This window comes from Centruroides sculpturatus, unplaced genomic scaffold, assembly GCF_000671375.1.
Source record: "Centruroides sculpturatus isolate CEXI.00-Female unplaced genomic scaffold, Cexi_2.0 scaffold171, whole genome shotgun sequence".
Taxonomy (NCBI): domain Eukaryota; kingdom Metazoa; phylum Arthropoda; class Arachnida; order Scorpiones; family Buthidae; genus Centruroides; species Centruroides sculpturatus.
The window spans coordinates 399,630-415,356 of record NW_019384470.1 but is presented as its reverse complement, the minus strand read 5'-3'; the positions used below and the strand labels follow the sequence as shown (position 1 = coordinate 415,356).

At 32.0% G+C, this 15,727-nt stretch overlaps 1 protein-coding gene across 2 annotated transcripts in view; it reads right to left on the bottom strand.

Annotated features, from left to right (window-relative positions):
• The window catches only part of LOC111621150 (zinc finger protein 37-like), a 96,981-nt gene that overhangs the window by 4,296 nt on the left and 76,958 nt on the right, over positions 1-15,727 (bottom strand). The window contains exon 8 of one of the 2 annotated variants that reach the window (XM_023363214.1): positions 11,934-12,138. In XM_023363214.1, coding sequence (XP_023218982.1) covers positions 11,934-12,138 — 205 coding nt within the window. Of the gene's footprint in view, positions 1-11,280; positions 12,139-15,727 lie in introns of those variants that run through there. The other variant, XM_023363212.1, reaches the window with a different exon arrangement.

The window sequence follows — 15,727 nt, the reverse complement described above, 5'->3', positions numbered from 1 at the left end:
GTAAACGTTCCAGAAACGTTGAAAATAGTTCGTTTGACTGGACGTGAACAGGAGACGTTCAGAAATAGAATCGGGACCAGGAAGTGTTAATATAAAGCGGCATGCAAGATTTACAGGCGGTTTTTTGCACTTTTGCAGGAAATCGAACATATTTTTATGCTCATGTAAAAATTCTCTGGAAACGTCTGGAAACGGGAGACCTAATTCTTGCATTTTGTGAAAATGGGTAAGATTGGCTATAATGTAATTATCTTAATCTTCACTATCGTTACTTTTTGCCCACAAATAAAAACCCAGCGAAGCGGGTCCTTGCAGCTAGTAATAAAATAAAATTATTTTTTGTGTCCTAACATTAATTCCAAAAATATCACAGAATTAGATGAAGAAGAAGTAGTATATATGTTACCGCTAAAGCTCGAAAGTCGTTAATGTGTACGTTACCTAGCTAATATGCAGATTAACTAAGGTGATCCATTAAAGTTGTAAAAATTGTTCCATTTCTCAAATTACCTAGATAATGTGCGGAGTATCTAGGTAATCCACACATTACCTACTAGACACTCGGTAAAGTGAAAATAAGATCTTTGCCACAAATAAATATACCACAAATAGGTGTGCTTGTCGCAAAAACCAATTGCTATGAAATTCAGTGTCACCAATCTTTAGACTGCACTAATAAGTAAGCACAATTGGTTAATGTTATCTATGGTGAGTAAAATGGCGGCTTGTCTCTGATTCCAGCAAAGAGAAGAAAGGAAACAGTGGGGATGCACATTCAAACCTAACCTAACCTATTCTAATAATTTGGTTGGTAATAATTATGGTAATTTATTAGAATAGGTTAGGTTAGTTTAGAACGCGCGTCCCCACTGTTTCCTTTCTTCTCTTTGCTGGAATCAGAGACGAGCCGCCATTTTACTCACCATAGGTAACATTAACTGCACAATTATATCATGCAATCACCAGAAAAAGTATGGTAACTTTATTATTTTTCGTCTCTGGTCCAAAAGTAGGGTATCGTTGAAGTCATCTCGGTTCCCTCAGTTCAGATAGATATTCAAAGTCCCAAAATTCCATAGGTGGTTATCTATACCAGTGTTTTTCAACTTGTGGGTCGTGACCTTCAGGGGGGGTCGCAAAGCCTTACATGGGGGTCATGGGTAAAAGAAAAAGACAAGTGTTTATAAGTCCTACACTACAATAAATAAAACTACAATTTCAGTGAGAAGGCTTTGCGTTTTTATTTTAAAGTACAATTGGTTTTTCGATCGATATTTAGGTCTCAACAGAAAAAAAAATTAAATATGTAGTTTTTAAAATCACTGAGATAGTTTTAATATGACCCTGGGGGGTTGCCAGAATTTTTTTAACTTGTAAAGGGGTCGCGTATTCAAGGTTGAAAAACACTGATCTATATAATAATTTCCCTAATCAAACGGTTTTTTTAAACCGTTTGATTGTATTAACTTGATTCTTTAAATATCGAAAATTAAATAAAGAACATTATGTTAATTTAAGTGTACAGAAACGTTGCTGTTGTTCCAGCAAAGATCTTATTTTCACTTTACCAAGTGCCCAGAAGGTTTGCAAATTACCTAGATAATCTGCACTTTACCTAGGTAAAAATAGTAGGACACCTCCTCTAAGCAATACGTATTTGGCGCTTCTTGGCGATTATCCGATGCGCATGCGTGACAAGTCCGCCTTCTCAGTTATAACGAGTGGTTAAAGCGTGCTGTGTATCAACTCTTGCCAGGCCATCGACAAAAGCATCTCCTGTTTAAAATTTATGCACGTGGTTTCGATAGAGAATTTAAAGATGTGCATCGCCTTTAACCATTTGAGATGATCATTGGGAGGCGCACCGAAGAGGAGATTGGTTGATGGCCTGGCAAGAGTTGATACACAGCACGCTTTAACCGCTCGTTATAACTGAGAAGGCAGACTTGTCACGCATGCGCATCGGATAATCGCCAAGAAGCGCCAAATACGTATTGCTTACAGGAGGTGTCCTACTATTTTTAACATCTTAACGAATGGGAAGGATCCTCCTAACCCCAGCAGAAGACCGGGAGTCTATAGTTTACCTAGGTAATTTGAGAAATAGAACAATTTTAGCAACTTTAATGCATCACCCTAGTTAATCTGCAGATTAGCTAGGTAATGTACTGTACACATTAACGACTTTCGAGCTTTAGCAGTAACATATAGATTGGAATGTACAGTACATGTGAAAATCCTACTTGTGACATTGATGTAACAGGTTGGGTATTAAAAGAATTAAAGAACAAAGTGGCAATCAAGCTGAGATACAATCAATCACTGTGGTATGAACATTGAATGATTAACAATTGCAAAATCAATAGAAATAAGGTTAAAATATCCCTGTAAAATTTCAGAAATTTTCAACAAAAACCACAGGAGTTATTAAGTTTAAAAAGAGTGAACAAAATTGTGCCTCCCACACACTAACATCCATACACACAGAAAAAACCCCAGAATTTTTTGCATTTCTTGATGTTTCAAGGTGTCCTGAGTCCAAAAATGTAAAAATCTTGGGGGGGTCATTTTTGACTGATCACCATACTTTCGCTCCATTATATACAGTAGTGGCCAAAAGTAGAGCTACCCTTGACATATCTTTTTAAAATGCAACCTCTATTTTGTTTATCATCTACTACATAATTAATATTATAATACTGTAAGGTCTTGTTTTATGCGGTGGATACATTCTACAGAAAAGCGCATATAAAAAATTCGCATAAAAAAGACTTTACTTGCCTTGAAAAAGTAGGGATATGTTCCGTAATTTTCTAAAATCGCATAAAACCAAAACAATGAGTTAAAATTAACTTAAAACCGCATAAAAAAGTTTGCAGAAATTAAAAGAAATAGGCTGCTTAATAAATTACTTCGAATGTCTGAAAGAAATTCATATAAAAGCTTAAAATAAACTTGTATTCAAACTTAATTCAGTTTATTTTATTGAAAAGTAATACAAGGGGAATCCCCGAATTGCAAAAGCTCACTCTAAAAACAAATCACTGACATCTGGATGTGAAGAGTTAATTAAAACCCCTTTAGTTCCTCGCCCGAGTTAACTCGGGCAGGTTACATAGCGTTACATAAAACACGGTCCTTAAGGCCATTTTTGAAATTTTTTTTTTAATGTTTAGAATGTTTTTTAAGTCTCCAAATTTTTTAAAAATATTTAAAAATATACGGCCAGCTAGTGTTCACCCTACTTTAAACCCTTGTCCTCCCGCGACGTCTATGAGAATGCCCCGGGAAATCCAACTCCAGCTGTGTTCAAGGTCATCCAGATGTGTAAACAATGACTCATCGGTGTTAAATTTCACAGAAGGGCGAGACAAAGGAAGTTAAACTTTGAAGCTTTTTCTTCAAAATTAACGCATTTCTTTCGTTTTTTTCAGTTTTAAGTATTTTTTTTATGTTTAATTACATTTATATCAAAAATTGCTAGGAACTAAAGCGATTAAGGTAGATCTAGCTGTCCTTTACATCCATAAACGTTATATGTCAGCGGAACAAATGGAGTGAGCTTTGAGTGTTCCACGATTTTTGGAGACTGTCCATACGCGGGCTTCTTAAACAAGCCTATATGTATGTTTGTCCAAAAAATTTTTGGACGAAATACAAACTGCACAACTTCAAAATCGCATAAAAATAATCCGCATAAAAAGAGACCTTACAGTAGTTGAAAAGAGCACCAAAAAAGAGTCAATACACTCAATTGAATCAAACAGATTTTATTTTAAATCTGATTCACAAAAGAAAAAACAAAATTTTTATATTTTACACTGACAAAAGTAGAACTACCAAAGGAAGTAAGCAATTTGTCCAGTATTTTTATAACAAAATATTAGTATTTTGTGGTGTAACCAGAGCTTCTGATCACTGCATCACAACTATGTTCAACTGAATCAACTAAATTGTCAAGCACTGATTGGAAAATCTCATACCATGCTTCTTGGATGGCAGACCACAATTCATCCGGATTTGAATATGTATGCTGATGTATATGGCACTCAACTTCATTCCAAAGATTCTCTATGGGATTTCGTCTGGCGATTGGGCTGGCTATGTCATAAGATTCACATTTTTTTGTTGAAACCATTGCTTTACCAAATTTATTTCATGTTTTGGATCATTGTCCTGTTGGAAGATCCATCCCTTTGGCATTGAATGACATGCACGAGGAAGCATTTGATTCTGCAGTATATTTTGATAAACTGTTTGATTCTTTATTCCATTAATTCTATGAATTGGACCAAGTCCCTTTGCAGAAAAACATCCCTATACTATTATACAGCCACCACCATTGTAGGAACTGTGTATTTTGGGTGATATCTCATATTCACTGGTCTTCTGACATATCATATATCATCACTAGATAAGACATTAAATTTAGATTCATCACTCCATAACACCTTGGACCATTTTTGTTTGGTCCAAGTGACGTTTTCATGTGCAAACTAATCTCAACTTTTTTGTTTTTTTGCAGAGATGAGTGGTTTATTTGCTAGTTGTCTCCCATGTAATCAGGGCTGCGGAGTCGGAGTCGAGGAGTTTTGGTGTTTTAGCCAGAGTCGGAGTCGGATGGTAAGGAAAAGTCGGAGTCGGAGTCAGTAGATTTTTACGCTACTCCACAGCCCTGGCAGGACTGTGGACTCGGAGTCGTAGTCGTGGAGTTTTGGTGTTTTAGTTGGAGTCGGATTGGTAAGGAAAAGTCGGAGTTGGTAGACTTTTATGCGACTCCACAGCCTTGCATGTAATCCAAAACTAGTCAAATGTCTTCGTACAGTCTTTAAGCATATATCTGGGTTACTCACTTCATGTTTAATATGTGAAGCAGTCAAATAAGGGTTGGCCTCACTTGTACACCTGATCAAATGATCCAACTGTGGTGTTGTTTTTTGTGGTCTACCTGACTTTATGGCATAAACAATGGTCCCATATATTTGAAAATGCTTCACCACTTTTGTGACAACAGTTTTATGCACATTAAAGATTTTACCAATTTCAGTAAAGGTTTTACCTTTCAAATGCATATCTACCATTCTTTGTTTGATATCATTTGATAATTGTATTCCTCAAGGCATTTCATTATATCTATATATATATATATAAAAATGGACGTGTGTCCCCCTATATTTCACTTTTCTGCAAAAACTACATATCGCACGTGAATGGTGTTTGTATGTGGTGGTAGCCCCAAGTCCCCATTCGTGCATAGGGGTGGTTGCGTCTCAATAGCTATAAGGGTGCGGGAGATATGAGGCTGAAAGTGGTTGAAAGTGGCTTTCTATTTCCAATGTTTTGTTTGAATTTGTTCAAATTAAATTTGAACATAAAATTCGAATATTGGTTCGATTATAGAATGATTGTAAACGTTCCAGAAACGTTGAAAATAGTTTGTTTGACTAAACGTAAAAATTCTCTAATTAGTCTGGAAACGGGGGACCTAATTCTTGCATTCTGTGAAAACAGGTAACATTAGCTATAATGTAATTATCTTAATCTTCACTATCGTTACTTTTTGCCCAGCAAAGCGGGTCTTTGCAGCTAGATTCTAGATTACTTAGAAAAATAGTCTTCTATATATAAAAAAAAACTATATTACATACAAATAAAAACCCAGCGAAGCGGGTCCTTGCAGCTAGTTTCTTATAAAATCAGTTAATATATATCACTCTTCATCCAACTGATTTGCATTCTGTTTCATGCAACAGTGCAGACTAATTTGTATACTTCCTTTGGTAGTTCTACTTTTGTCAGTGTAAAATATAAAAATTTTGTTTTTTCTTTTGTAAATCAGATTTAAAAAAAAATGTTTAATTCAATTGAGTATTTTGACTCTTTTCAATTATCACAATATTAATTATGTAGTAGGTGGTAATAGTAGGTGGTAAAATAGAGGTCGCATTTTTAAACAATATGTCAAGGATAGCTCTACTTTTGGCCACTACTGTATAACAGCCAGGAAAATAAAAATTAATGTGGCATTTTAGTCTTTCAACTTGAGATACTTAAAGTAGGTAAATACTTTTATCAGTCAATGAAGGAAGTTTTATTTCAATTGTAATTTATTTGACCAATAATACAGTATATATAATTAATACATTTGATTTGTAAATTATTTAATATATTCTACTAGAATATATTATATATATNTATATATATATATATAATATCTTCAAAGTTGTAGATACTAAATTATTTAGCTGAAATTATTATTAACACAATAAACATTTATCTGAAATAAACTTTACACAAACTAATGTATCATTTTGAATTAAAGCACTGTATAACAAGAAGTGGCTTTTAGTGTTAATATTCAAAATATGTGGCACATACCAAAAGTCATAAGCCAAACTATATTGCATCAATTTAATAACAACTTTATTTAATATTGCTTGTGGTAAACATACATTGGAACATATCTGCCATAACAATCAACACATTTTTTCCACTGAATTGGCAGTTTCAAAATCTCACTCCTGTAGAAATTCATTCTGACACAACTTGTGAACCTTGGCTATGTCTTGGTCACACCTGTCAAACATTGAACCTTGCACACTGACCTTCAATGGAGCAAACAAGTGATACTCTGATGTGCTAGGTCAGGGCTATAGGGAGGATGTGGCAGCAACTTTTAGCCCATCATTTCAATTGCATTTTGTGTCTGACCAGCCATATGGGGACAAGCATTGTCTTGTTGCAAAATGATATTGTGTTTGTGTGGATGCTCATTGCAGTTTCTGCAATGTTTAAACATACTATGAAGTACTAATGGTTTCACTTCTTAAAAGAAAACTGATCAATATGCATAACTCTGTGTCCTAGTATAGGGTATCCATAACTTTCCAGTGGAATTACTTTTTGTTTTTTGGCATAGGTGTGTTGCCATTCCATATTCTGCTGCTTTGTTTCTGGGTTGAAGTGGTGGAACTATGCTCTGTCTCCTGTCACAATACTGTTAATAAAATTCTCACCATCAGTTTGATAGTGTGCCAGTAACTCTGAACATATGGTCAAACACATTTGTGGTCATTTGTCACAAGCCATGGCACCCATCTTGAACAAACCTTGTGACAGCCAAGAGACATTATCATTTTCTGTATTGCATTGTGTCCTACATTCAAATGATGTGTAATTTCCCTAATAGTTATCCTCCTGTCCGCTTGGACAAGCTCATCAATCATGTCCATGTTTTCATGTCAGCTGTTCTTGATCAGCCACTCCAAGGCTTATATCAGCAATGTCTATTTTTTTTTTTTCTTTAAAATGTTTCATCCACATTTTCACTGTACTGAGACTCATGCAGGTGTCTCCATAAAAGTTCTGTAAACACTAATAAATTTCTGAAATGGCAATGTTCTCACTAGCAAGGAATTCAATGACGACGAGTTGAAAAAATGAAACATTTACAGAAGCCATTTTTCTACTATCTAGAGCAAGGGTGGCAAACATTATGTACTAGATGACTTCTCTTTACATGCCACTTTGTGCATGCATACCACCCCGGATCTAGAGCAATGAAGGTAAAAGTGCACTTAGTTCATGACATTCCCAACAAATATCAGTAACTTTCACTTACTTGGTTTGAATCACACTCCAATTACTGGTGAGTAATTGCATATGGCTCATGACTTTTGGTACATGTCACATATATTGAAATGCATAGACAACTAAGACAACATACTGTAAACAACTAAGTTTTACATAAAAGTTAAAATTACATTTGCAAGTATTTTTAATGGAAAGAATAGCAACTACTTCTTTAAACAAAAATAACACAAAACAATTTTCTTAAATTTCAAAATACAAAAGCTTTTAAAATTTAAAACATATGAGAATTAAAAAAAATTCTATACAATAAATTTTGTATGAAATTCTATAAAATTTATTTTATACAATTTCATACAAAATTACTGAAAAAGTATTTCACAGTTGATTCTTAATAAGTTAAACTTTGACCTCCATGGAGTCAAATTTTTATGCATGTAATTTTATTTTCATTCCAATGTAAAACTTCTGTAAACACAATGTATTTTGCATGTCTAAATTAAAACAGTTTTTAGGATTAAAATCATTTAGGGTTTACTTAAGAATAAAAAAACTCGCAAAACGTTTAAAATCCTGAACAAAGTAACAATTTTTACAGAGAAGCAGCTACATCACTCACTCTCTAGATACCGAAAAAAACATAAGAAGAGGTTTTTGCTTTTCTTATGTAAAAAATAGTCAAATATGTAACTTTGTCAGATTGTTACTTTAATGTTTTGAACTTGTATAAGGTTTTAATTTATTGCAACCAATATAAAAATTAAAAAAAATTTTTTTCCAACATTATACATCCTACAATACAAATACAAAATTTATATTTGTTGTTTGGCTATACCAGGGGTCAGAATTAGCGGCTTGCGAGCCGCATACGGCTCTTTGCATAGACGTTTCTGGCTCTTCGGAAATAAACTCCAATTTCATCTCACCTCATTTCACCGCAGCCTTATAACTTATGAGTTTATGAGATAGAGCCGCCGAACAAACTTCGACTTGTTCTCCATCCGCACATGACCACACTCGCGTTGATCAATATGAGTCGCATAAGAGTGGTAGCATTTGAAGCATATCTATATATATAACCCATTGAACGCGAACGCGTGTCCGTCCATCCGTGTAACGTTATGCCGAAAACGGCCACTAGAGGTGCCTCTGTCATGTGTTGTATTTTGCACATTTAAATTAATATGCGGCTCTCTGATACTTTTGTTATCCTGTTTTCATGACAATTTGGCTCTTCTCACTTGACAAACTGCCGACCCCTGGGCTATACTGTGGTGATAGAATCTCTTATAAATTTGAATATGAAAACAAACATATCTAGCATATAAATTATTAAAACACTGCTTTTTCAATTAAAGGAGATTTCAGGAAATACAAAAATTCCAATTATTCCAATTATAAATAATCTGATTATTACTAATTTTACAGGCATAAATGGGATATCTAATTACAATCTATAAAGTCTATAATTCTATTTATTATTTTAAATTGGACTATATGTAAATTTAGAATTTAAATCTTATCTAATTATTAATACATCAGAAATAAAAAAAGTTACCTCAATGTGCAGTCACTACATTCATAAGGAGTTTCTCCTGTATGTCGTCGCAAATGTTCTTTATAATGACTTGGATGGCGAAAATTTCGTCCACAGTCACTACAAGCAAATCTGCTTTTGTTGTTATGTATGAGCATGTGGTAATTTAAACTATGCTGCCTTGTAAATGTTGCACCACATACAGCACATGTAAATGGTTTTATACCTAATAATAAAAAATAATGCCTAATAAATTCCATTTTTACTAAAATAGATTACTACAAAGAATATATCTTTGCTAATAAAATTAAATATTAAGCATCATTATTATGGATATATCAAATAAACATGTAACTAGTTTATACTGATGATGCACTTCAAAACAAAATATTTATTTATTTATTCAATGTATACAACAGGAAGTGTCACTGGACATTATTTCCTTTACCAAATTAAAAAAAAAACAATAATAAAAAAGACCCTTAAAAGCAATAACAAAAGAAAAAATATACTTATAAGAAACAATTGCATGGGAAAAAAACAATAAGATAAAACAAAATTACATATAAAATAAAAAAATATGTTACAGATCAAGAGAAGGTTGCATATTATACAGTAAGCATTTACATATGTGTTTAAAATGTAATAAGTCAAAATGTAAAATTGTTCAACACTACAAATATTATTTTTAATTGTCTACTTGGACTTAATTTATTAATAGGACATAAGCTGGTGTTTAAAGATTGACACAGCAATGAGAGTTAGTTCAGGAAAGAACAAAATTCAAATGCCAAATCAACAAAAATACTATAAAAATAAAGAAAAAAGAATCAAATAATTTTAAACGTCAATTATACGAACATTTAAACATAAAGAAAGAAAGAAATAAAATAAACAATAATTTGGGTCGTATAATCCACCAATCCTGGAGCACCATTCTAGANTCAGCAATGTCTATTTTTTTTTTTTCTTTAAAATGTTTCATCCACATTTTCACTGTACTGAGACTCATGCAGGTGTCTCCATAAAAGTTCTGTAAACACTAATAAATTTCTGAAATGGCAATGTTCTCACTAGCAAGGAATTCAATGACGACGAGTTGAAAAAATGAAACATTTACAGAAGCCATTTTTCTACTATCTAGAGCAAGGGTGGCAAACATTATGTACTAGATGACTTCTCTTTACATGCCACTTTGTGCATGCATACCACCCCGGATCTAGAGCAATGAAGGTAAAAGTGCACTTAGTTCATGACATTCCCAACAAATATCAGTAACTTTCACTTACTTGGTTTGAATCACACTCCAATTACTGGTGAGTAATTGCATATGGCTCATGACTTTTGGTACATGTCACATATATTGAAATGCATAGACAACTAAGACAACATACTGTAAACAACTAAGTTTTACATAAAAGTTAAAATTACATTTGCAAGTATTTTTAATGGAAAGAATAGCAACTACTTCTTTAAACAAAAATAACACAAAACAATTTTCTTAAATTTCAAAATACAAAAGCTTTTAAAATTTAAAACATATGAGAATGAAAAAAAATTCTATACAATAAATTTTGTATGAAATTCTATAAAATTTATTTTATACAATTTCATACAAAATTACTGAAAAAGTATTTCACAGTTGATTCTTAATAAGTTAAACTTTGACCTCCATGGAGTCAAATTTTTATGCATGTAATTTTATTTTCATTCCAATGTAAAACTTCTGTAAACACAATGTATTTTGCATGTCTAAATTAAAACAGTTTTTAGGATTAAAATCATTTAGGGTTTACTTAAGAATAAAAAAACTCGCAAAACGTTTAAAATCCTGAACAAAGTAACAATTTTTACAGAGAAGCAGCTACATCACTCACTCTCTAGATACCGAAAAAAACATAAGAAGAGGTTTTTGCTTTTCTTATGTAAAAAATAGTCAAATATGTAACTTTGTCAGATTGTTACTTTAATGTTTTGAACTTGTATAAGGTTTTAATTTATTGCAACCAATATAAAAATTAAAAAAAATTTTTTTCCAACATTATACATCCTACAATACAAATACAAAATTTATATTTGTTGTTTGGCTATACCAGGGGTCAGAATTAGCGGCTTGCGAGCCGCATACGTTTGCATAGACGTTTGTGGCTCTTCGGAAATAAACTCCAATTTCATCTCACCTCATTTCACCGCAGCCTTATAACTTATGAGTTTATGAGATAGAGCCGCCGAACAAACTTCGACTTGTTCTCCATCCGCACATGACCACACTCGCGTTGATCAATATGAGTCGCATAAGAGTGGTAGCATTTGAAGCATATCTATATATATAACCCATTGAACGCGTGTCCGTCCATCCGTGTAACGTTATGCCGAAAACGGCCACTAGAGGTGCCTCTGTCATGTGTTGTATTTTGCACATTTAAATTAATATGCGGCTCTCTGATACTTTTGTTATCCTGTTTTCATGACAATTTGGCTCTTCTCACTTGACAAACTGCCGACCCCTGGGCTATACTGTGGTGATAGAATCTCTTATAAATTTGAATATGAAAACAAACATATCTAGCATATAAATTATTAAAACACTGCTTTTTCAATTAAAGGAGATTTCAGGAAATACAAAAATTCCAATTATTCCAATTATAAATAATCTGATTATTACTAATTTTACAGGCATAAATGGGATATCTAATTACAATCTATAAAGTCTATAATTCTATTTATTATTTTAAATTGGACTATATGTAAATTTAGAATTTAAATCTTATCTAATTATTAATACATCAGAAATAAAAAAAGTTACCTCAATGTGCAGTCACTACATTCATAAGGAGTTTCTCCTGTATGTCGTCGCAAATGTTCTTTATAATGACTTGGATGGCGAAAATTTCGTCCACAGTCACTACAAGCAAATCTGCTTTTGTTGTTATGTATGAGCATGTGGTAATTTAAACTATGCTGCCTTGTAAATGTTGCACCACATACAGCACATGTAAATGGTTTTATACCTAATAATAAAAAATAATGCCTAATAAATTCCATTTTTACTAAAATAGATTACTACAAAGAATATATCTTTGCTAATAAAATTAAATATTAAGCATCATTATTATGGATATATCAAATAAACATGTAACTAGTTTATACTGATGATGCACTTCAAAACAAAATATTTATTTATTTATTCAATGTATACAACAGGAAGTGTCACTGGACATTATTTCCTTTACCAAATTAAAAAAAAAACAATAATAAAAAAGACCCTTAAAAGCAATAACAAAAGAAAAAATATACTTATAAGAAACAATTGCATGGGAAAAAAACAATAATAAAAAAGACCCTTAAAAGCAATAACAAAAGAAAAAATATACTTATAAGAAACAATTGCATGGGAAAAAAACAATAAGATAAAACAAAATTACATATAAAATAAAAAAATATGTTACAGATCAAGAGAAGGTTGCATATTATACAGTAAGCATTTACATATGTGTTTAAAATGTAATAAGTCAAAATGTAAAATTGTTCAACACTACAAATATTATTTTTAATTGTCTACTTGGACTTAATTTATTAATAGGACATAAGCTGGTGTTTAAAGATTGACACAGCAATGAGAGTTAGTTCAGGAAAGAACAAAATTCAAATGCCAAATCAACAAAAATACTATAAAAATAAAGAAAAAAGAATCAAATAATTTTAAACGTCAATTATACGAACATTTAAACATAAAGAAAGAAAGAAATAAAATAAACAATAATTTGGGTCGTATAATCCACCAATCCTGGAGCACCATTCTAGATGACGATTACAAAAAAGCATAGTCTCTACACCATAATACTGTTGAATTGTGAAAATTTGAACCTTGATGTGAGTCCTTTTGGTTTTCATATGTAATGTTTTAGTTTTTAATAATTTACAACCTTTATTTATTATATTTTAATTTATTTATACAGTGAAATGTTTAAATCATTAATTAATTATACAAAGAGAAAAATACATTTATACTCGGGTTTGGAATATGTATTTACAGTAAGTTTTTTAAAATTATTTTTATGGCTATGTAAAAAATTTTAACTTATACAATAACTTATCTTGTTTTATTATTGTTACTTTTTAGTTTGTGGTAGTAGTACTGCTGATGAGGGGCATGATAGCCCGAAACACTTGTAATATGTGTACAGAAACTATTACTACAGGTGATATAATAAAGAAATTTTGTTCTTTCCTGAACTAACTCTCATTGCTGTGTCAATCTTTAAACACCAGCTTATGTCCTATTAATAAATTAAGTCCAAGTAGACAATTAAAAATAATATTAGAATTAAAAAGGACAGTAAGGCTTTTACAAACACTACAAATATTTTGAGAACAGTAAAAATGAGATCTAATAGAAAGAGCTATCCTAAAAAAGGGGTAAAAATGCAAGATAGATTATGGTTTAAACATTGAAAAATCCATAGGAAAAGCCAATCAGAGTGAATAAAATCATTACAATATTTGTAAAAAAGTAAATGATCAAAATATTTAATGCAATCAGTAAGAGATGGAAGACCAAATCTAGATCTAGCAACATCGGGATTGGATGTAAACAGGAAATTAGCAAGTTTGTTTAAAAGAAGACACATTTTATGAAATACCTTAGAAATTTTAGTAAAATGAGATGGCATAACCATTGTCCAGACTGGAAGGCAATAATCAAATAATGACCTGAAGTTATTATTAAGCAAAGAAAAGGAAACACAGTATTATTTTAGATGAAATGGTTTTACAAAAATACAATAATATGCCTTGATGAATAGCTAAATATTTTATTATTTTATCAAAGTATGCTTTAAAAATAAGTTTATTATCAAAGATCATTAAAGGAGTTAACAAATTGAATAAGTTTGTTATGTAAAAAGGAGGTTAATGGGTATCATGATTTAAGGAAAAGCACATTATGACAGTTTTATCTACATTAATTTTAAGGTTGGAGAATTCAAAAAGGGAAGACATAAGATCTGTTTGAAAAACATAGGGATTGCAGTTTAACAATTTAATATTGTTGGCATAGACAATAGTAGTAGAATTACGTTGACCAAAAATATTGTTGTTATAAGCTGAAAAAAAGACTGCTTAATGTAGAACCTTGTTGAATATCACGGACTGAGGCAAAATCAGGGAATTCAAGATCAGCAAAATTTTACAGGAATAAGGATATTGTTAAGCTGGGAATGAAGAGCAGGGTCAAGATCAAAGTGTTCTGTGAGGGTTGATAAGAAAATATTCATAAGTACAGAATCAAAAGCTTGAATATCAATATAAATTAATTTAATTTAATTAACATTGTATCTTTGCCACTCTGCCATGCCCGAACCTTTACACCTTTCTCGAATCTCTCTTCTGTGACACCATTCACAGAGTAAGAGCTTTAATTTGATAACTGAACTGTATTTTTAGCCCCAGTCATTTATTCACTTTGAAAGAGGGTTCAAAGATATATATTTGATTGTTCTAGATATACAGTAAGACCCCACTCAGCACTGCTTCGCTTAACACTGATTCAATATAATGTGGTCTGCTCAAAGCCTAAAAAAGTGCTGATTTAAATTATCATGGCATTTCATTGATTCATACCTAATACAATTATTTACAAACACAAACCAATCAGAAAAAGATGTCAAAAACGTGTACTTTCTTTAAATCTATGTTTGTTTGGTGCAATTTTGGTGCAACAATATAACATCATGATGCCATAGGCAATATCAGCTTTGCTTGGCAAGAATTAACTGATAAATGCATGAACGAAGTGTAGAAGACCTTATGGCTGAAGGTATTGAAGAATTCTCAACGAGAAGAGCCTATCGCTGTATCGTCAGATTGATCAAACTCAACCTAATCAATACAGCAGGACTAGATGTAGACAAACAGAATATTGAGGAGTTACAGCAGGTTTCTGGTGAGAGTCTTACCAACGACGACCTTCAAGAACTGGCAGAACAAGGAAGCCGTGTAGAACTAGAAAATAGTGATTCTGAAAACAAAGAACCCAAAAAAATTTCTCTACAGATTCTTAGTAAAAGTATGGTAAGATAACCAAAATCATTGATCAAATTGTAGTGAATGATCCAGATTTTGAAAGGAGTGCAAAAGCAAAACGAGGTGTTTTGGATGCAATCTTCTGCTACCGACACTTGCTTAAGGAAAGAAAAAAGCAACAAATGAAACTTCATGACTTTATTGCAAAAAGCAAAAATTTCAGAAAAGCCAGGACCTTTGTCACAAAAAATGAACAATACATTTCCATGTGCATATGTTTATGTGTAATTTTTCATATACAGTAGAACCTCCATTATCCGGACCTCCATTATCCGGATTTTCGATTATCCGGATTGTTCAAAATAAACAAAAATTTTACGAATTTGCTGATTTGCACTTGGTGAATTACGACACTGTTTATGTACGTGATGGAATGCATAACTTTTTTTGTTTCAACAACGTATCACCCAGCACAGTGGTCGTAAACTCTTAAATATATTTTACGTAGTAATAAAGATATAACTTGACATACGTATTTATATATATTATATATTCAAATTACATCATTTCTATGAC